The sequence below is a fragment of the Rhinatrema bivittatum genome, chromosome 16, assembly GCF_901001135.1.
Source record: "Rhinatrema bivittatum chromosome 16, aRhiBiv1.1, whole genome shotgun sequence".
Classification (NCBI taxonomy): domain Eukaryota; kingdom Metazoa; phylum Chordata; class Amphibia; order Gymnophiona; family Rhinatrematidae; genus Rhinatrema; species Rhinatrema bivittatum.
In genome coordinates this window covers 46037843-46055424 of record NC_042630.1, presented here as the reverse complement: position 1 = coordinate 46055424, position 17582 = coordinate 46037843, and the positions used below count along the sequence as shown (strand labels likewise).

At 43.8% G+C, this 17582-nt stretch overlaps 1 protein-coding gene across 1 annotated transcript; it reads left to right on the top strand.

Moving 5' to 3' along the window:
* Nucleotides 1-14052: 14052 nt before the first annotated feature.
* Nucleotides 14053-14976, top strand: LOC115077614 (olfactory receptor 5B12-like). Its single transcript, XM_029579911.1, has one exon. The coding sequence runs from the start codon at nt 14053-14055 to the stop codon at nt 14974-14976; it is 924 nt and encodes a 307-aa protein (XP_029435771.1).
* The last annotated feature ends 2606 nt before the right edge of the window (nt 14977-17582 follow it).

The window sequence follows — 17582 nt, the reverse complement described above, 5'->3', positions numbered from 1 at the left end:
CTTATGGGAGCAGATGGTAAATCACAGTAGCTATTGTTATAGAAGATTCCAATTTCTAGTAGGGTTCAAGATTATTCTCCCTTTAAAACAGAAAAGGAAGATCACTGGTTTCAATCTTGGGTTTGGTCTTTTATTCAGCTCAGCTGGGGTTTGTGGATGAGGCAGAAGCATTCACAGCCCCCTGGATGAGAGAGTTGTGGTCATTGCTCAAGGATGACCCCCAGTGGCTGGATTTGGGGATCATGATTGCAGGGTTCTGGAAGCTTCACCGGTACATGGACACAACCCAGGACTGCAATAACATTGGGGAGGAAGAGACTTGTGCATTAAGAATTGTGAGTAACGACTAAGGGAACGAGCCTCATTTTTTTATAGTGTGTGAGACTGGGGTTAAACTGGAAGAGGATCTGGGAGTCTTGTTCCTGTCCCTTGTGGTGAGGGAAGGCTAAGAATTTGGAAGAAAAAAATCATATTTATGGTTGTTATGAAGGAAGAATGGTAGTCTGGGAAATGTATACCTTATAATCCTGGCAAATGGTGACATTGGGACAATTATTTTATTTTTACACGAAGGCTGAGTAAGTGGTATACAATTGCCACAGGCAGTACCAAGCACTATATTTTGTTGTAAAAATTTTACTTTTGTCTGTTCTGTCCCATGAATTCTGATTATTCATAGTTGTTGGCTGGAAAATCCAGAAATAAAGTGAAGACTTTGGTTATTTGAAAATGATGGGTCTTTGTTTTTTTATCCCAGTCCTGGGGCCAGAGTTCATGGAAGGGAGAAGGGAGATGTCCCTCCTGTCCAGTCAACAGAAAACTGGTGTCTTAACCCCTGCTGTCTCTTCTGGTCCACTTCACCATCTACATGAGCAGCTGACTAAACCCACTAAATACATTTAGGAGACGGATCTTTCTAGCAGTAGTGAAAGCCCTCCCACCATTTTATGTACCTTAAGATGGGGTTACACACTATTTACCAAACATCTGTCCACTGCAAATATCTACACACCAGGCCAATGTAGGGGTGTTCAATAATTTGAGACCTTGCTGAGCACAGATTTGATCTTCTGTGGAGTGAGTAAGGTAAATGCCACTCTTACCTGTAAAAGTTCCTGTATCCCTCTAGGAGATGCCTTTGCCATGTCCAGATATATGACCCAGTCCTGTCCATGTAGCAGGTTAAAGGTGGCAGTTCTGGGAGGTGTGAGCAGGCACTGCGCAGGAAACCTTGGGCCTGCAGATTCTATTTATATAGAATATATATCAGGTGTACTGAAAACACATTTCTGTTACTTACTTTAGCTGCACCAAATTCAACTCTAATTCTCACAGACCTAGTTTGTTCATATGATTTCTGCTGCAATTAACAAAATAAGCCTAAAATCTACTATATTGAATTATAGCCAATATCTCATGAAAAAACCAACAGGAACAATAAAAAAATCCCCCACTGTACATACTTATTACATGAGAAACTGAGATAAAAAAACAAGCTTTTGAAAACTTACTTAATGGTGATTATTTGCTTCACAAAAACAATTTAAAAAAACATCACTAAATTCAATAACACTTACCTCATTGCATGACTGAGCAGTCCTTTTTCTTTTGCCTCTTAACACCATGACCTGCACACGTAATGTGTTTCGTTTTGAATCTTCTTCAGGGACAATTTATGCAGGCGGACAATTAGCACAAGAGCAACAAATGCGTGCTTCAAAACCGTGTGAGAATTCAGGAAGCCATTTTGAAACTAGAACATTCAAAATGAAACATGTCATCTACCCAGGTCGTGGCATTATAGGGCAATTGAAAAAGAAATGTTCTATCACGCAAAAAGTTATCAAATTTAGGACTTTAAAAAAAATGTTTTTGTAAAAGAAAAAATTAAAAAATATATGTGGGACAAAATGCTTTAGTGAGATTGATGATTATATTTTGAGTTTGCTTGCACCTAAGTGGTTAGTATTAGGTCATTGCACTGAACAACCACTAATAACTAAGTTTTTAAATGCTCGTTTTTTATGACAGTCTCTAATGTAGTAAGTGTGTAGGTGTGGGCTATTTTTTATTGAGACTATGCTACAATTAGCTATAGGTTGGATTATTACAACACACTTTATTTAGAGTGACCTCTGAAAGGGATAAAGTAATTTCAACCGATTCAGAACATCGCAGTATGATTATTACTCAATACCAGCCGATCTCCACTGGATATTAAAGAAGGCAAGGATTGGTAAAACCTATGTTCTTATGAATTTAAGGTCCTGACCACGATGTTTAAACTCATTCAGGAACCTAACATTGTGCAACTACATCATGGATTATTTTCCCTGTATGCATCACCTTGCACTTATCCACATTAAATTTCATCTGCAGGAGGACCTTGTGAGACTGGAAATTCATTAGGTTCCATAGTAGGAGCTACCACCCAGGAAAGAGATCTAGGCATCATAGTGGATAATACCATGAAATTGTCAGCTCAGTGTGTTGCAGCAGTCAAAAAAAGCAAACAGAATGTTGGGAATTATTAGGAAGGGAATGGTGAATAAAATGGATAATGTCATAATGCCTCTGTATTGCTCCATGGTGAGACTGCACCTTGAATACTGTGTACAATTCTGGTTGATGCATCTAAAAAAAGATATAGTTGTGATAGAGAAGGTTCAGAGAAGGGCAACCAAAATGATAAATGGGATGGAACAGCTCCCCTATGATGAAAGACTAAAGAGTAGAGATGTGAATCGTGTGCCCGATCGTCATAACGATCGGGTTCAGCTGGAGGGAGAAAAAAATCTGATCGTTGGAGATGTGAATCGGAATCGGTTCTGATTCACATCGTTAATTTTTTTTTTAGTGAGGCCCGACCCTTTAAAATTGACCCCTTACCTTCCCCCCCGCCGAAGCCCCCCCAAACTTTTTACGAGTACCTGGTGGTCCAGTGGGGGCGCGGGTACCGATCTCCCGCTCTTGGGTCATCGGCGCCATTTTGACTGCCACTCAAAAATGATGCCGATGGCCCGATTAAAAAAAAACCCACCCGACCCTTTAGAGATGACCCCTTAGCTTCTCCCACCTTCCCAATCCCAACAGTCAAGCGGAACGGACTAATCGTACCTTGAAACAATTTCTACGTTTATATGTTAACACCCATCAGGACGATTGGGCAGCTCTTCTTCCTTGGGCTGAGTTTTCCCACAACTCTCATGCCTGCACTTCAACTGGGGCTTCTCCGTTTCAGATTGTTTTCGGTCGCCAACCCTGGCCACCTTTACCCCTGCCATTGCCTGTTCCCTCATCTCCAGCACAGATGAGGGCAGCAAAATTGAAAAGACTTTGAGTGCATACTCGGCAAATGCTACTACGGGCGGCTCGTACTGCGAAAACATTTGTAGACAAGCACAGAAGACTAGCTCCTCACTTCCACCCAGGAGAAGAGGTGTGACTTAGCACCAGGCATATTCATCTACGGGTTCCATCCATGCGACTTTCTCCTCGCTATATTGGTCTCTTCCCGGTGCTGTGGCAGCTGGGTCCAGTGATCTAACAACTTCGTCTGCCTGTCACATTAAGAATCTACAATTCTTTCCACGTGTCTCTTTTGAAGCCCTTGGTTCTTACTTGGCCTACTCAGAAGGTGCCTGCTGCTCCGCCGCCCACAGTGGAGAAAGGCCCTATATACCAGGTTTGTGAGGTTCTCGATGTCCGGAGACGTGGCAGAAAGTGGGAATATCTCCTAGCTTGGGAGGGATTTGGGCCGGAGGAGAATTCCTGGGAACCTGCTAAGAATATTCTGGATAACAACCTTCTACACAATTTTTATCTGGATCACCCAGGAAAGCCCAAGCCTTCTAGGGGGAGGCCTAAAGGAGGGGTTACTGTTACGGTCGCCGGCCGTGGCAGTCCGCGACCGGGACCGGCCACTCACCTGCAGCGTCAGGCCCTTCCTGGGATGGCTGCAGGAGCTAACAGCCGTCGCTGAGATTTTCTTCGCGGAGGGCCAAATCCAAGATCGCCGCCGTTCAGCTGACTCCGCCCCTGCCGGGCCTCCTAGAGCCGTGCGCATGGCTGCTGTTGTGATTTAAAGGCGCCTTGACAGGAAATGGTCATGGCTCCTCTTCGGAACTTCTTCCTGGTACCCTATATTTAAGGCAAGGTCTGCTCCTCAGACCTTGCCTTGGTATCTTGGCTCTTGGTCCTGTGCCTTGAGTTCTTGGTCCACAGCCTACTCGTCTGGTTCCTGTTTGTCTTGGTCCTTGTTCCTGGTGTTCCCCTCATTGGACGGATTTCTTCTGGCTTCGACTCCTGGACTGGCTTCTGACCATTCTCTGGCTTTGACCTCTGGACCGGCTTCCGACAATCCTCTGGCTTCGACCCATGGACCAGCTTCCGACCATCCTCTGGCTTCGACCCCTGGACCGGCTTCTGACCATCCTCTGACTTCAACCCCTGGACTGGCTTCCGACCAATCTCTTGCTTCGACCCCTGGACCGGCTTCTGACCAATCTTCTGGCTTAGTCCCTCGGACCGACTTCGGACATTTCTCCGAAGAACTATACTTGAATCAACTTCAACCTGCTGGAGGCACCAGCTATCTGGACTACACGACCTGCAGGAGGTGCCTGCATCTAGATCTTCTTCGGTCTCCAGGGAGTCTCCTAAGTCCCAGCGGCTGGGTTTCTACGGGCTCCTCCTGGGGGAATCATGAGCTTCCAGGGTGAATGTATTTATTTATTTAAAGGCTTTTATATACCGATGTTCATGTACTAGTACATACCACGTCGGTTTACATAGAACCAAAGTTGGAAATTACATCAACCAAGTGGGTACAAATAACAGGGATAACTTCGTAAGAACTTAGAACTTATAGATAAAGCAGAGAACAAGAATTAAATTATTATAAATCATTATAAATAAATACGCATAATTGAAAATAATATAATTGGAAGTCTTCATTTCCACATCTACATCACCAGGCCTCACCTTCCGACGGTAGGGACCTAGAGATTTTACTCTCCTAGGTAGCGCTGACTCTACCTCGGACCAAGGGTTCACTGCCAGACCCATAACACTATTAGATTAAAAATAGATAAACAAATGACCTTAAATAGGAAAGTAAGCTACCATTGCCGACTCAAAGCTAAACATCAGTAGTTTGACTGCAGGATTACTATGAATGCATGCCGTGTCAACCAAACTCAACTAATCAAGATGTACAATTAATTTTAGGGAATTGCCAAAAACAGAGTGCTAAAATCTGCCTAATATCCAATGAATATCAATTTTTTTTTAAAACCAATCGTATACCTGCGATGTATATTATTGAAGCTGAGATATGTCAGGCAGGGTTATCTCGTGATGTATGGGTCATTTCGCGCCAATTATAAAAGCAGTCGCTGCGGCCGGTTTACCTACTTAAATCTAATAAAAAACTTAAATAAAAGGGGGGGACAAAAAACACCTATAAAATGAATATAAAATGTGAATAATGTTTTGTTATGACTACCCAACATTTGTAGCCATCGATGCTTGTGTACAGAGACTAAAACACATGAAAATATAAAGGGAGACTGGCTGCCACTGCCGACTCAAAACTCACCATCAGTGGTTTGACTATGAGGTTGCTATGAATGCAAGCCGCAACACACAGAATTTTTTAAAGAAAAGCCAAAGTTAGGGCCTTATTTTCTAAGGCTATCACAGGCTTGCGCTAACAGCGCAAGCCTGTGATAGCTAGCGAAGGTACTGCAGGCATGCGCTTCCTACATCGGGGCGGAGTCAGCCCTGGAAGAGGAGGAGTCGGGGCATCACTGGGGCCGACTCTGCGAGTATGGTGCTGACAGAGAAAAGGTAAGGAGCCTTTTCGCTGCCTATTTCATGCCCAATAACTACACCTTCTATGGTATAGTTATTGGGCACGATGCCGGCAGCGATCGCACCGCGGATGTGCGATCACCACCGGCTAGCGCAGGACCGCCCCCCCCACCCCGTTTCGGCCCCCCCGCCCCTCATTACCAAATTTTTCTAAAGTACCGCAGGCCTGCGATGCTGTAGAAAATGAGGCCCTTAGAGTGCTGAAATCTGCGTACCGTCTAATGATTATCAAAAGCTCAAATTCTATCGCCTACCTGCGCTGTGTATCACTGAGGTTCTGCCGCAAATAAACAGTGGAAGGCGTCAGGCAGGGTTTTATAGAAAATCTCAAGATATGTAGAAGATTCCGAGCCAAAATTAGAAACAGAAGTTGCCGTTGATTTGCCTACTAAAAAATATGCCTATGAAATACATATGAGGATGATGTGGAGATCGACTACATGCAGATATGCTGATCGTGAAGCAATAATAAAAACTGGTGAGATAAATGATTCAAATGTCAAAATGAAGAGTGTATGCATGTGTGTTGTAACTTTTGACATGTTATGAGCATTCAGTACAAAAAAACAAATAAAATAAAATACAGAGGTAAAATAATTAAAGGGCTTTTTTCATATACCGATCTTCGCTATCTTTATTGCTATACAGACAATTGGATCGGCTGCCGATTTGTTTTCTGGGCACATTTAAAATTAATCAGAGAAAATTCAATTTCATTCAATGCACAATTAAACTCTGGAATTTGTTGCCAGAGGATGTGGTTAGTGCAGTTAGTGTAGCTGGGTTTAAAATAGGTTTGAATAAGTTCTTGGAAGAGAAGTCCATTACCTGCTATTAATTAAGTTGACTTAGAAAATAGCCACTGCTATTACTAGCAACAGTAACATGGGATCTTCTTAGTGTTTGGGTACTTGCCAGGTACTTGTAGTCTGGTTTTGGCCTCTTATGTTTTCAGCCCTGCCTGCATTCAGCTTCAAACCTGTGCCTGAATCCATCATTAACTATGATGTTCTCCAGGATGAAACTTCTACTGGCCCCCAGAACCCAAGGGCTCAAACAGCATAGTAGGGAGCTGACTAGGCTGAAGGCCAGTCCTAGTCCTGCTTTAACGTTCTGTGCTACTTCTGTGGGGGTGATCCCAGATTTCAGCTTGCTGGACCATGATACACAAGCTTAGAACTTCAAGAATAAATTGGAATGGAAAGGTTGACTTAACTTTTCCCTCCTTTCCTCTTCAAAATTCAGGAGAGAGCTTACAAACCCCTTTCTTTTGCCTACAGCTATAGCACATAACAGTTTTCTGTGCAGTCTGTATTCTCCTTCGGATGCTCACTGAAGGGGAAGAGAAATAACAGCTTCCTCTCAGCACACAACCCCTTACCACCAAACTCTCTTGGAAACTCAAGGGGTTTCCACACATCAATGTTACCAAACTCTCCAGTCAGTCACTATATGCTTAAACTCCATTTCACTTTTCTCAAACATCTGAAGCTATCCATCCCCTCTTGCCCTCCTCCTACCTAGAAGAGCTGGAGTTGGTTACTCAGGCCCTTTATAACCTGCCATTTTGTGGCTAAGGGTGGATGTGGCTAGAGTGAGTGCAAAGCAGATACCAGAGAGACAAGTTGTAATTTTTTTCCCTCCCTGGTGAATGCTCCCTGCCTCATCAGTGTCCTTTTTTGGAGGTGGAATTCACTGTTCACAACCTGCCAGTGGTTCCTAGGTATTTCGTTGTAGTAAGGATATCTTTTTGGCCTGAATCTTTTCAAACTTGCACTCCTTGACTGAAGACCAGTGAGCCCATTCTCCCCATGAATGAGACAAGCTGTGCGAGATGAGTGAAGGCTGGAAGAACTCTAGCACAGAAGGGACTGTATTTCACTCTCTTCCTTTGATGAAGGTCTTCCTCGCTGGCTGGATTCAGAGTGCAGAGGCTGAAGAACAGTGAGTCCATACCCCAATGAATTTGGCAGTTTAGCAAAGTTTTTGTAGAAGAAAGTTTATCTCTTTTGTTGTGAGGAGGTTGTTTTGGCCATCCCTCCTCACTGGGAACTTGGCTGGGTCAGCAAGTTCCCACTCTCAGACTTTTCTCACAAGAAGTCACCAATGCAGAACAACTATAAGGAGAGAAGTAAGATCAAGGAGACCCCATCCAGATTTCTAGCAATATGGGACCAGGATACAGGGCTGGGTGTTCAGAAAGATGATGGAGTATCAGGTAGTATTTTTGCTGTGCTAGAAGGGTCCCCTGACCTAGGAATCCCAGTTAAGCCACTGGGAGAGCTTTTAGTGCACACTTTATATCACTATGGTAAGATCAACCAGTTCACTCATGAAAGGACACCTGCTTAGATTGAGACACCCTAACTGCATGGAAACAGCTTGTAACTGCACAAGTATTTAAAGATGGGGACTTTAATTTGCCCTAAAAAATCAGTACATTATTATGTAACACCCAGTTCCTGGTCCTGCCTGTTCTTTCACAGCATCTCCCTCCTGGGGATGCCACAGATCAAAACACATACAGGATCACATACCAATGTCTGGGCCAGCCTTCCTGAGTTGATGATCTGATGAAGTGGGTTCGTAAGGGTACCATTGTTGTATTTTTTTTTATCTCTTTGGGCGATGGCTGTTTGGGGTGCAATGCTGTGGTTGTTTGAGTTGTTTCATACCCTTGACTTAATAAAAATTATTTTGCAAAAAAAAAAAAAATAATAATAATCCCTCTTCAGGAATCAAGAGTCAAACTTGGGATGGAGTCAGCTTGCCAGAGCAGCCGCAAATGTTATAAATAAGATTGTGTGCCCTCAGATAATCAACATTCCCAAAAAGGGGTTACATTAATGCAAGAACAATCCATTCAGGCAACCTTCCAAAGGGGGGCACTTATAAATGGATTGTACTATCTACTGCCACTTCACAAATACGTCCTTTGTTCAGGGGACTCCTTACACTATCTTTAAGATTATCTATGATATGATAACCCACAATATATTAATTACAGAGGGAGCCATTTTGTGTACCAGGGATTAGGGATGTGCAGAGGGACGCCATACGTTGCATTCGGGATACGTATTCATCGGGGGGCAGATACGTTGCATACGTCCATATAGCGTCCTGATACGGTTATACGTCGAATCCTATTCGTTACCCAGCTAAAATTAAATTTATTACAACCTCCCACCCTCCTGACCACCCCAAGACTTACCAAAACTCCCTGGAGGTCCAGTGGGGGTCCAGGAGCACTCTCACACCCTTGGTACCAGTTCAAAATGGAGCCGATAGCCTTTGCCCTACTATGTCACAGGGGCTACCGGTGCCATTGGTCAGCCCCTGTCACATGGCCATCAATGCCATCTTGTGCTCCTGCCATGTGACTGGAGCTGATCAATGGCACCGGTAGCCCCTGTGACATAGTAAGGCAAGGCTATCGGCGCCATTTTGGTTCCTGGCACTCAACGGCACAAGTGCAGGAGATCAATCCCGGACCCCCGCTGGACCCCCAGGGACTTTTGGCCAGCTTGGGGGGGCCTCCTGACCCCCACAAGACTTGCCAAAAGTCCAGCGGGGCTCCAAAAGTGACCTTCTGCACTCATTCCGTATTGCCAGTATTCAAAATGGCACCGGCGCTACCTTTGCCCTCACTATGTCACAGGGGCTGATGGTCGGTGACATAGTGAAGGCAGAGGCTAGCGGCTGCCAGTACTCAAAATGGCACCGGTGCTAGCCTTTGCCCGAGGACCCTGTGACATAGTGAGGGCAAAGGCTAGCACCTGCGCCATTTTGAATACTGGCAATACGGCCTGAGTGCAGGAGTTTGCTCCTGGACCTCCACTGGACTTTTGGCAAGTATTGTGGGGGTCAGGAGGCCCCCCCAAGATGGCCAAAAGTCCCTGGGGGTCCAGTGAGGGTCCGGGTGCGACCTCCTGCACTCGTGTCGTCGGGTGCCAGGAACCAAAATGGCGCAGATAGCCTTGCCCTTACTATGTCACAGGGGCTACCGGTGCTATTGGTCAGCCCCTGTCACATGGTAGGAGCACAAGATGGCGCCGATGGCCATGTGACAGGGGCTGACCAATGGCACCGGTAGCCCCTGTGACATAGCAGGTCAAAGGTGAGGGTGTAGAGTGCATGGGATGGCTCCTGGACCCCCCGCTGGACCACCAGGGAGTTTTGTTAAGTCTTGGGGGGGATCAGGAGGGTGGGGGGCAGGGCGTTGTTTAAATTGGCGCAGAATAATTCGGCAAAAATTTGTTGTATCCGTGGGGAATCGCGATGCGTTTCGCTTCCCCACGAATACAACGAATATTGGCACATCCGTTGCGGATTGCCAATACGTAGGGACCGAATGCACACCCCTACCAGGGATATCACTGATGACATAAACAGAGAGAGCTCATTGAAATTCTATCCTTTAATAAATTCATCTCTGGACAGGATGAATACCTGGTGGCCGTTATATTGAGGTTGTCCTCTGAGCTCCCCATCTCCTGCCATATCACCGTGTTCTCCTCTCTTGGCTCTTCTACAACAAATTATATTCTCTCCCTCAATGCTAGGGAACTTTGATTATGGTTTTACTTTGTACAATTTATAAAGAATCATCAATGTGCAGACCAGGGTAGACAGCAGGTAAACCATATACAATGTACAAATAATAAACAAGTACAGAACATGACAGGACCCTTCTCTAAAGAGCTCAAAACTTACAAGAAGGCTTGATATAACAGACAAGATCTACAAGGGACGTGGTACAGAGCAGGGAACGGACTGTGAGGGCTGCAGCAGCTGGAGGGGAGGAGGTGAGAGGAGATCTCAGAGAAGGCAGCTGAAAAGTGCTCTTGGGATGGGAATTGGTGAGTGAGAGACAGGCAGGGAGGGGTCTTTGTAAATGAAATTAATGTATGAACCCCAAATGTTGACCATTGATCATTGCAAGTGAAGGTGAGATCAGACTTTCTCTAAACTTCTCTAACACTAACAGGAGATTCCCTCACCAGAGCTGGAGCAGAGCAGAATGAGAGACCCAAAACGTATTCTCCCCACAGATCAATCACTTCTAAATTCCCAAGATAACTCTGGCAGAGAAGAAAATTTCCTTTAATTGTCTGTGAGACTTTTTAATTTCCCAGATAGAACAATTTTTCCCCAGTTCCCATTCATAAAGCATTTAAGACACCCGAGGTGTCCCTCATCTGATCCACAGTGGAGGAGAGGAGGCAGCGCTGCAGGACAGGTAAGGAGAAACCCCAGCAATCCTGTAACGTGTGACTTTAATGCCTTCTGTGAGCTGCGTTATCTCATCAGGCACAATTTTGTTGTGCCAACTTTATATACTTTCTCTGAACAGTACGAAAGTGTAAGAAAGCCAAAAGGAAGACAAAAATCTACTTTAAAATATTCAAATTTTTAGATCTGTAACTGCATGCACAGACTTGGGTTGGGCAAAGAGAGATAGATGGAGAGAGAGAGAGTGAGAGAGAGAGAGAGAGAGAGAGAGAGAGAGAGAGTGTCCTGGGACATGTATAAGGGTGGGAGGTGGACAGAGCAAGGCTGGGGTAGTTGGCTCATTCAGAACTGTGAGTGCTGAGAGACTGTGCCAGCTTTGAGAGGTGGGAGGGGAATTGTAATATAAAGCTTAAAGGGAGGTAGGGGAACTTGGAAAAGCTGGAGCACCAAGTAGATCCACCCGTGGACGAGGAGTCAGCTTACTGAGCTGTGAGCCCAGAAGTGCCCACATTACATACCCCCGCTGGACCACCGCTGAACCACCAGGGACATTTGGCAAGTCTTGGGGACCCTCCTGACCCCACAAGACTTGCCAAAAGTCCAGCAGGGGTCCAGGAGTGACCTCCTGCACTTGGGCTGTTGGCTGCCAGTATTCAAAATGGCACCGATAGCCTTTGCCCTCACTATGTCACAGGGGCACCCGGTACCATTGGTCAGCCCCTGTCACATAGTAGGGCACAAGATGGTGCCGATGGCCATGTGACAGGGGCTGAGTAATGGCACCAGTAGCCCCTGTGACATAGTGAGGGCAAAGGCTATCGGTGCCATTTTAAATACCGGCACTGAGGGTGTGAGTGCAAGAGATGGCTCCTGGACCCCCCGCTGGACCACCAGGGAGTTTTGGAAAGTCTTGGGGGGGTCAGGAGGGTGGGGGGTAATAGTTAATTTAATTTTAATGGGAAATGAATAAGAATCAACATATGAACGTATCGGGGGACCCCCTTGCCGAATGCAACGTATCTGCCCCCTGACGAATACGAACAGACATTTCATGAGACAAGAATGAAGGAAAGAGGCAGAACAGCGAAAGAGAACAGAGAGGGGAGGTTACAGCGTCAGTCACTGAATGTTAGGGGAATAAGCATTGATTTAATAGTTCTGCGGCACAATTTGCTTCCCTGCTGCATTACACACGTCTGGCACAGCAGTGACGGCTCCACAAAGCATTCACTGTAAAATGTTTCATTTGTGAGTGAAATGAGGACACAAGGATTCAGGAGAGGGAAGGACAGAGGGGGCACAGAGACGCAGGGAGGGGAAGGAGGAAGAAGACCAGAAGCAGTCCTGAAGGTGGTAAGAGAAGCTGCAGAGGGAAAGATGGAAGGGAAGCAGGAGAGAGTGAGGATTGTTTTATGTTGTTCTGCACCACTCAGAGCTGCTAAAGATGGAGAACCAGGAAGAAGAATCTATTGGAGAGTGGAAGATGGTTAGTTGGGTTTTCTGGTGCACATCATAGTGCAGAGATCACAGTTCGGGCACCGGTGCACTTCTTCTCTTGGTAGATACATAGCTCAGTGACCCTTAGTAAATCAGAAGCCTCCACTGGTATCAGACCCACTTAGCAAAGAGCAAGGAAGACAAGAACATGGTGGGCTGACCAAGGGTCCGAGAACCTAGAATCCTGTTGATGAAGGTGGCCAGTCTGGATCAGCTTCAAGTGTCCCTCAGATCCTGCTCTTTTTCCTTGTAATATATATGGTTTTTCCACGGAGAGTTTATTATGACTGAATCTCCTACCTGCAACCAAGATGAGCCACAGGGATCTGATGTATCAGAGGGTAGGGCGGAGACTGTCTGAAAGGACATTGATAAAAGGGATTAAGCTGAAAGTAAGAAGCTGAATATCTCAATATAATACCTTAAAATCTAATTTAAAGAGAGCTCTGGTATAAGAGCTGGGGACTAGGAACCAAAATAAATTCTGAGCTCTAATTCCCAGTTCTGCCTTGGGTTGTGTGATGTTGGGGGAGGCATTTGATCTCCGTGTGCTTGAGTTCATTTTTTAAAATGTTTTTATTGCCAATCAGAATACTTTCAGTTGTAAAGATAACAGTTAATATTTACAGCTATGAGCAGCCACTTAACTCTGAAGTCAAATTCAAATATGTAAGAAAATTGATTATCTGTTGCCTTCATTTTTTTTATCATCGGCAAAAACGTTATCACACTACCATTCATTCATTTCTGTCCACCGGTTCTATTCGCCGGCTCTATCACTGACTCTGTGAGATCTTGGGAAAGTCATTGTATCTCCCTGTGCCTCAGCTCTTATCCCTGACTCAGTCACTGACTTGTAGACCTAATTGTAAAACTTCTTTTCTTTTAGATACAGAATAGGATGAGAACATTTGCTAATAGAAAACCTTTGACTGTAAATCTCCTCCAATGCAATGAACATCCAACATATTGCGAAGGAGTTGTAAGTGACACCTGAGAGGTGCAGATTAACGACTTTCACTGCAGGCCACACAATACAACATCTGTAAAACTCAATGACATCTGCACTTATCATATTCGTCATTTCCAATTTCTTTTTACAGCTCCAGGACTGTTTTTAGTGGCAGGACCTATTCTGTAGAACCCTCTTTTGCTAGATTTTTGATTGGAAGGGGATTACCTTGCCTTCAGGAAAAGTGTAAAAATGTCTTTACTTCAACAGACATTTGGGTAGAGTGTTTTTGATGACTGTTAACTTGTTATAATAGGTTTTATATTTTGGTTTTATTTTAAGTGATCTTCTTTCTTTTGTATGCTTATTGTATGTCCATGTTTTATGTTTATTGTGTGAGTTCTGGTCTTCACTGCTTGAAGCAAGTTTATCATACCATTAAGGATAGAAATGTTCAGAAGTTCATAAATGAAATAAATAAGAGTGTGATTGTCCCAATGGATCTAGAAAATATAACGATGGTGACAGAATTCATTATTCTGGGACTTTCTGATAAGCCAAAGATGCAGGTTTCCCTTTTTCTGGTGTTCCTGCTCATCTACCTGATCACCCTGCTGGGGAACCTTGTGATTATCACAGTGACCTGTGCTGACCCCCGCCTGCACACCCCCATGTACTTCTTCCTCAGTAACCTCTCTCTTACAGATATCTTCTGCACATGCACCATCATCCCAAAACTGCTGAGGATCTTCCTCTCAGGGGATAAGACCATTTCTTATGCTGGGTGCATTGTGCAGCTTTATTTATTCTTAGGCTTTGTTGGCACTGAAGATCTCCTCCTTACTGCCATGGCTTTTGACCGCTATGCTGCAGTCTGCAACCCCTTGCGCTATTCCTTAATTATGAATCACAGAGTCTGTGTCCTGCTGGCTGCTGCTTCTTGGATCATCGGCTTTCTACCATCTGAGACAATCACAGCTTCTGTCACCCACCTTTCATTCTGTGCCTCAAATGTGATCGATCATTTCTTCTGTGACCTCATGCCACTGTTAAAGCTTTCCTGCACTGACACAGACCACACACAAAGCATGGTGTTTGTTGTGGCTGCATTGATGGTAGTACCTGCTTTCTCCGTGACTCTTGTATCTTATACCTACATCGTCTCAGCCATCCTGAGGATCCGCTCTGCAGAGGGGAAGCGTAAAGCTTTCTCCACCTGCTCCTCTCACCTCACTGTTGTCTCTGTGTATTATTTCTTAGGATTGTTCATGTATCTGAGACCTGCCTCAACATACTCCCAGGAGCAGGGTAAAATCCTATCTGTGGTTTTCATGACTCTTATCCCCATGCTGAACCCCATCATTTACAGTCTGAGGAACAAGGAGGTAAAGAATGCAGTTAGGAGGGTCATAGGGAAGTAGCTTATGGGAGCAGATGGTAAATCACAGTAGCTATCACTATAGAAGATTCCAATTTCTAGTGGGGTTCAAAATGATTCTTCCTTTAAAACAGAAAAGGAAGATCCCTGGTTTCATCCTTGGATTTGGTCTTTTATTTTTCAGCTCAGATTTATTTATTTATTTATTTATTTATTTATTTAATAACTTTTATATACCGGCATTAGAAAGGCACATCATGCCGGTTCATATATTAACAAAAGCGAGGAAAATACATTATAACAGGGTAAAGGGAGGGGGTAAAAGAAAACTAAGGCAAAGGCAAGGAAAATACAGGACTGTAAACTAGTTAAATAAATTCAAAAAACAACTGATAAATTATAAGTTCCAACAGAAAAGGCAACATCTTGATAATGTACAGTGAGAAGATCGGAGTATAAGAGGGTGTAATACAATGGTGGTACTGGGTTCACAGGGGGAAGTAGATTAGTCAGGGTAGGCTTGATGGAATAGCCAGGTCTTCAATTTAGATCTAAATTTAATTGGGCAGGATTCTAATCGGAGTGTCATGGGCATGGAATTCCAGCGTGTGGGGCCTGCAATAGAAAGAGCTCTTTCCCTAGTAGAAGTGAGATGTGCCCTTTTTAGAGAGGGCACTTGCAGAGTTCCTTTGTGAACTGTCCTGGTAGGACGGGTCTGAGTGACAAGGCTAAATGGTATGTCAAGCCAGAGGGAGTTGTGAGAGAAGATGGATTTGTGTATGGTGGTAAGTGTTTTGTGGAGTATTCGGAATGGGATAGGCAGCCAATGAAGGCCTTTCAGAATCGGGGTGATGTGATCTGTTTTACGGGTGTTAGTGATGATTCTAGCAGTTGCATTTTGCAACATTTGGAGCAGTTTGATCGTAGCGTGTGGGAGACCTAGGGGTAGAGAATTACAGTTTAGAAAGGAGGGAAATTTGGATAACAGTGTGAAAATCTTGAGAGTGTAGCAGTGGCTTAAGTTTTTTTAGAACATTTAATTTATAGAAACCGTCCTTAAGGATGGAGCTTACATATTTTTTCATGTTTAATTGTTCATCCAGGAGGACTCCGAGATCTCTTACAAAGGGTTGGTTTATAGTGGATTTACAAGTGAGATTATGAAGTGAGTGGGGTTTAGAATGGGGGGAGATAAGTAATAGTTCCGTTTTGTTGGTGTTGAGAGCGAGGTGGAGGTTCGTTAGAAGAGAGTTAATTGGAATGAGACAGGTTTCCCAGTGCTTCAATGCATCGGATATTGAGTTGTGGATAGGGATTATGATTTGGATATCATCAGCATATATTTATTTATTTTATTTTTTATTTTAAATCTTTTCTATACCGTCATTAAGGTGGGTACCGTCACAACGGTTTACAGTAAGGCACAAAAATAATGTTATTAAAATTTATCAGTTTACACAGGTGCCATTAGGTTCGGTAACATAAGTTTTTAATCAAAACTAGATGTTAAGTGAGTGTGATCACTATTCTGTCCAGGTCAAATCTATAGCAGTTTGAGTTCAGGACTCATTCTATAAATGTAACTTATCCTTTAGTGATGAATTCTATTAAAAAAACAAACACCCTTATTGATTCCTGTTTGTGTGGGTGTTTTTACTCTTGCACTTCCCTGGTTTGAACCTTGCAAGTCCTTGGAATCTATTCTCCCTTCTCTTTTTGAAAGGCTTGTTTAAATAGCCAAGTTTTTAGATTTTTTTCGGAATGTTTTGTTTTCTCATTGTAGTCTTAATTCCAAGGGCATGGAGTTCCATAGTATGGGTCCCGCTAAGGATAACACTCTCTCTTACCTGGGTTCGTCTTGCTGTTTTTACTGATGGAATAGTTAGAAGTGCCTTGTTGGCTGATCTTAGATTTCTGTTGGGGATGTGTACATGAAGGGCCGTGTTGAGCCAGTCTGCGTTTTCGTTGTGTATTAATTTGTGTATGGTGCATAGTGTTTTGTACTGTATTCTTTGTTCAATGGGAAGCCAGTGTAACTCAGCCAGTGTTTCTGTAATGTGGTCTCTTTTCCTTTTTCCAGTTACTACTCTTGCAGCCGTGTTCTGTAATATTTGTAGTGGTCTTATGGAGGTGTATGGTAAACCTAGTAGAAGGGTATTGCAATAATCAGTGCTTGCAAATATTAGCGCTTGCAGTACTGATCGAAAGTTGGCGGTTGTTAGAAGTAGTTTAAGTTTTCTGAGGACCATGAGTTTGGCGTATCCTTCCTTTACTTTTATGGATATATGTTGTTTTAAGCTTAGTTCTGTGTCGATTATTACGCCTAGATTTCGTACTTTCTCTGCAAGTATTATTTGTTTGTTGTTAATGAGTGTGATTGGGTTGTGTGAGATCTCCATGGTTTTTTTTCCTTTCTAAATGAAGGAATTCTGTCTTCTCTATGTTAATTACTAACTCCATTTGATTTAATAGTTGTTTGATAATGTCTAGATACATGTTCGCTATGTTTAATGTTTTCTCCATTGTATCGTCAATGGGTAATATAAATTGGATATCGTCTGCGTATATGTAGTGAGTGATTCCCAGTCCGGCTAGTAGGTGGCATAATGGGAGCAGGTATATGTTGAAAAGTGTAGCAGAGAGGGCGGA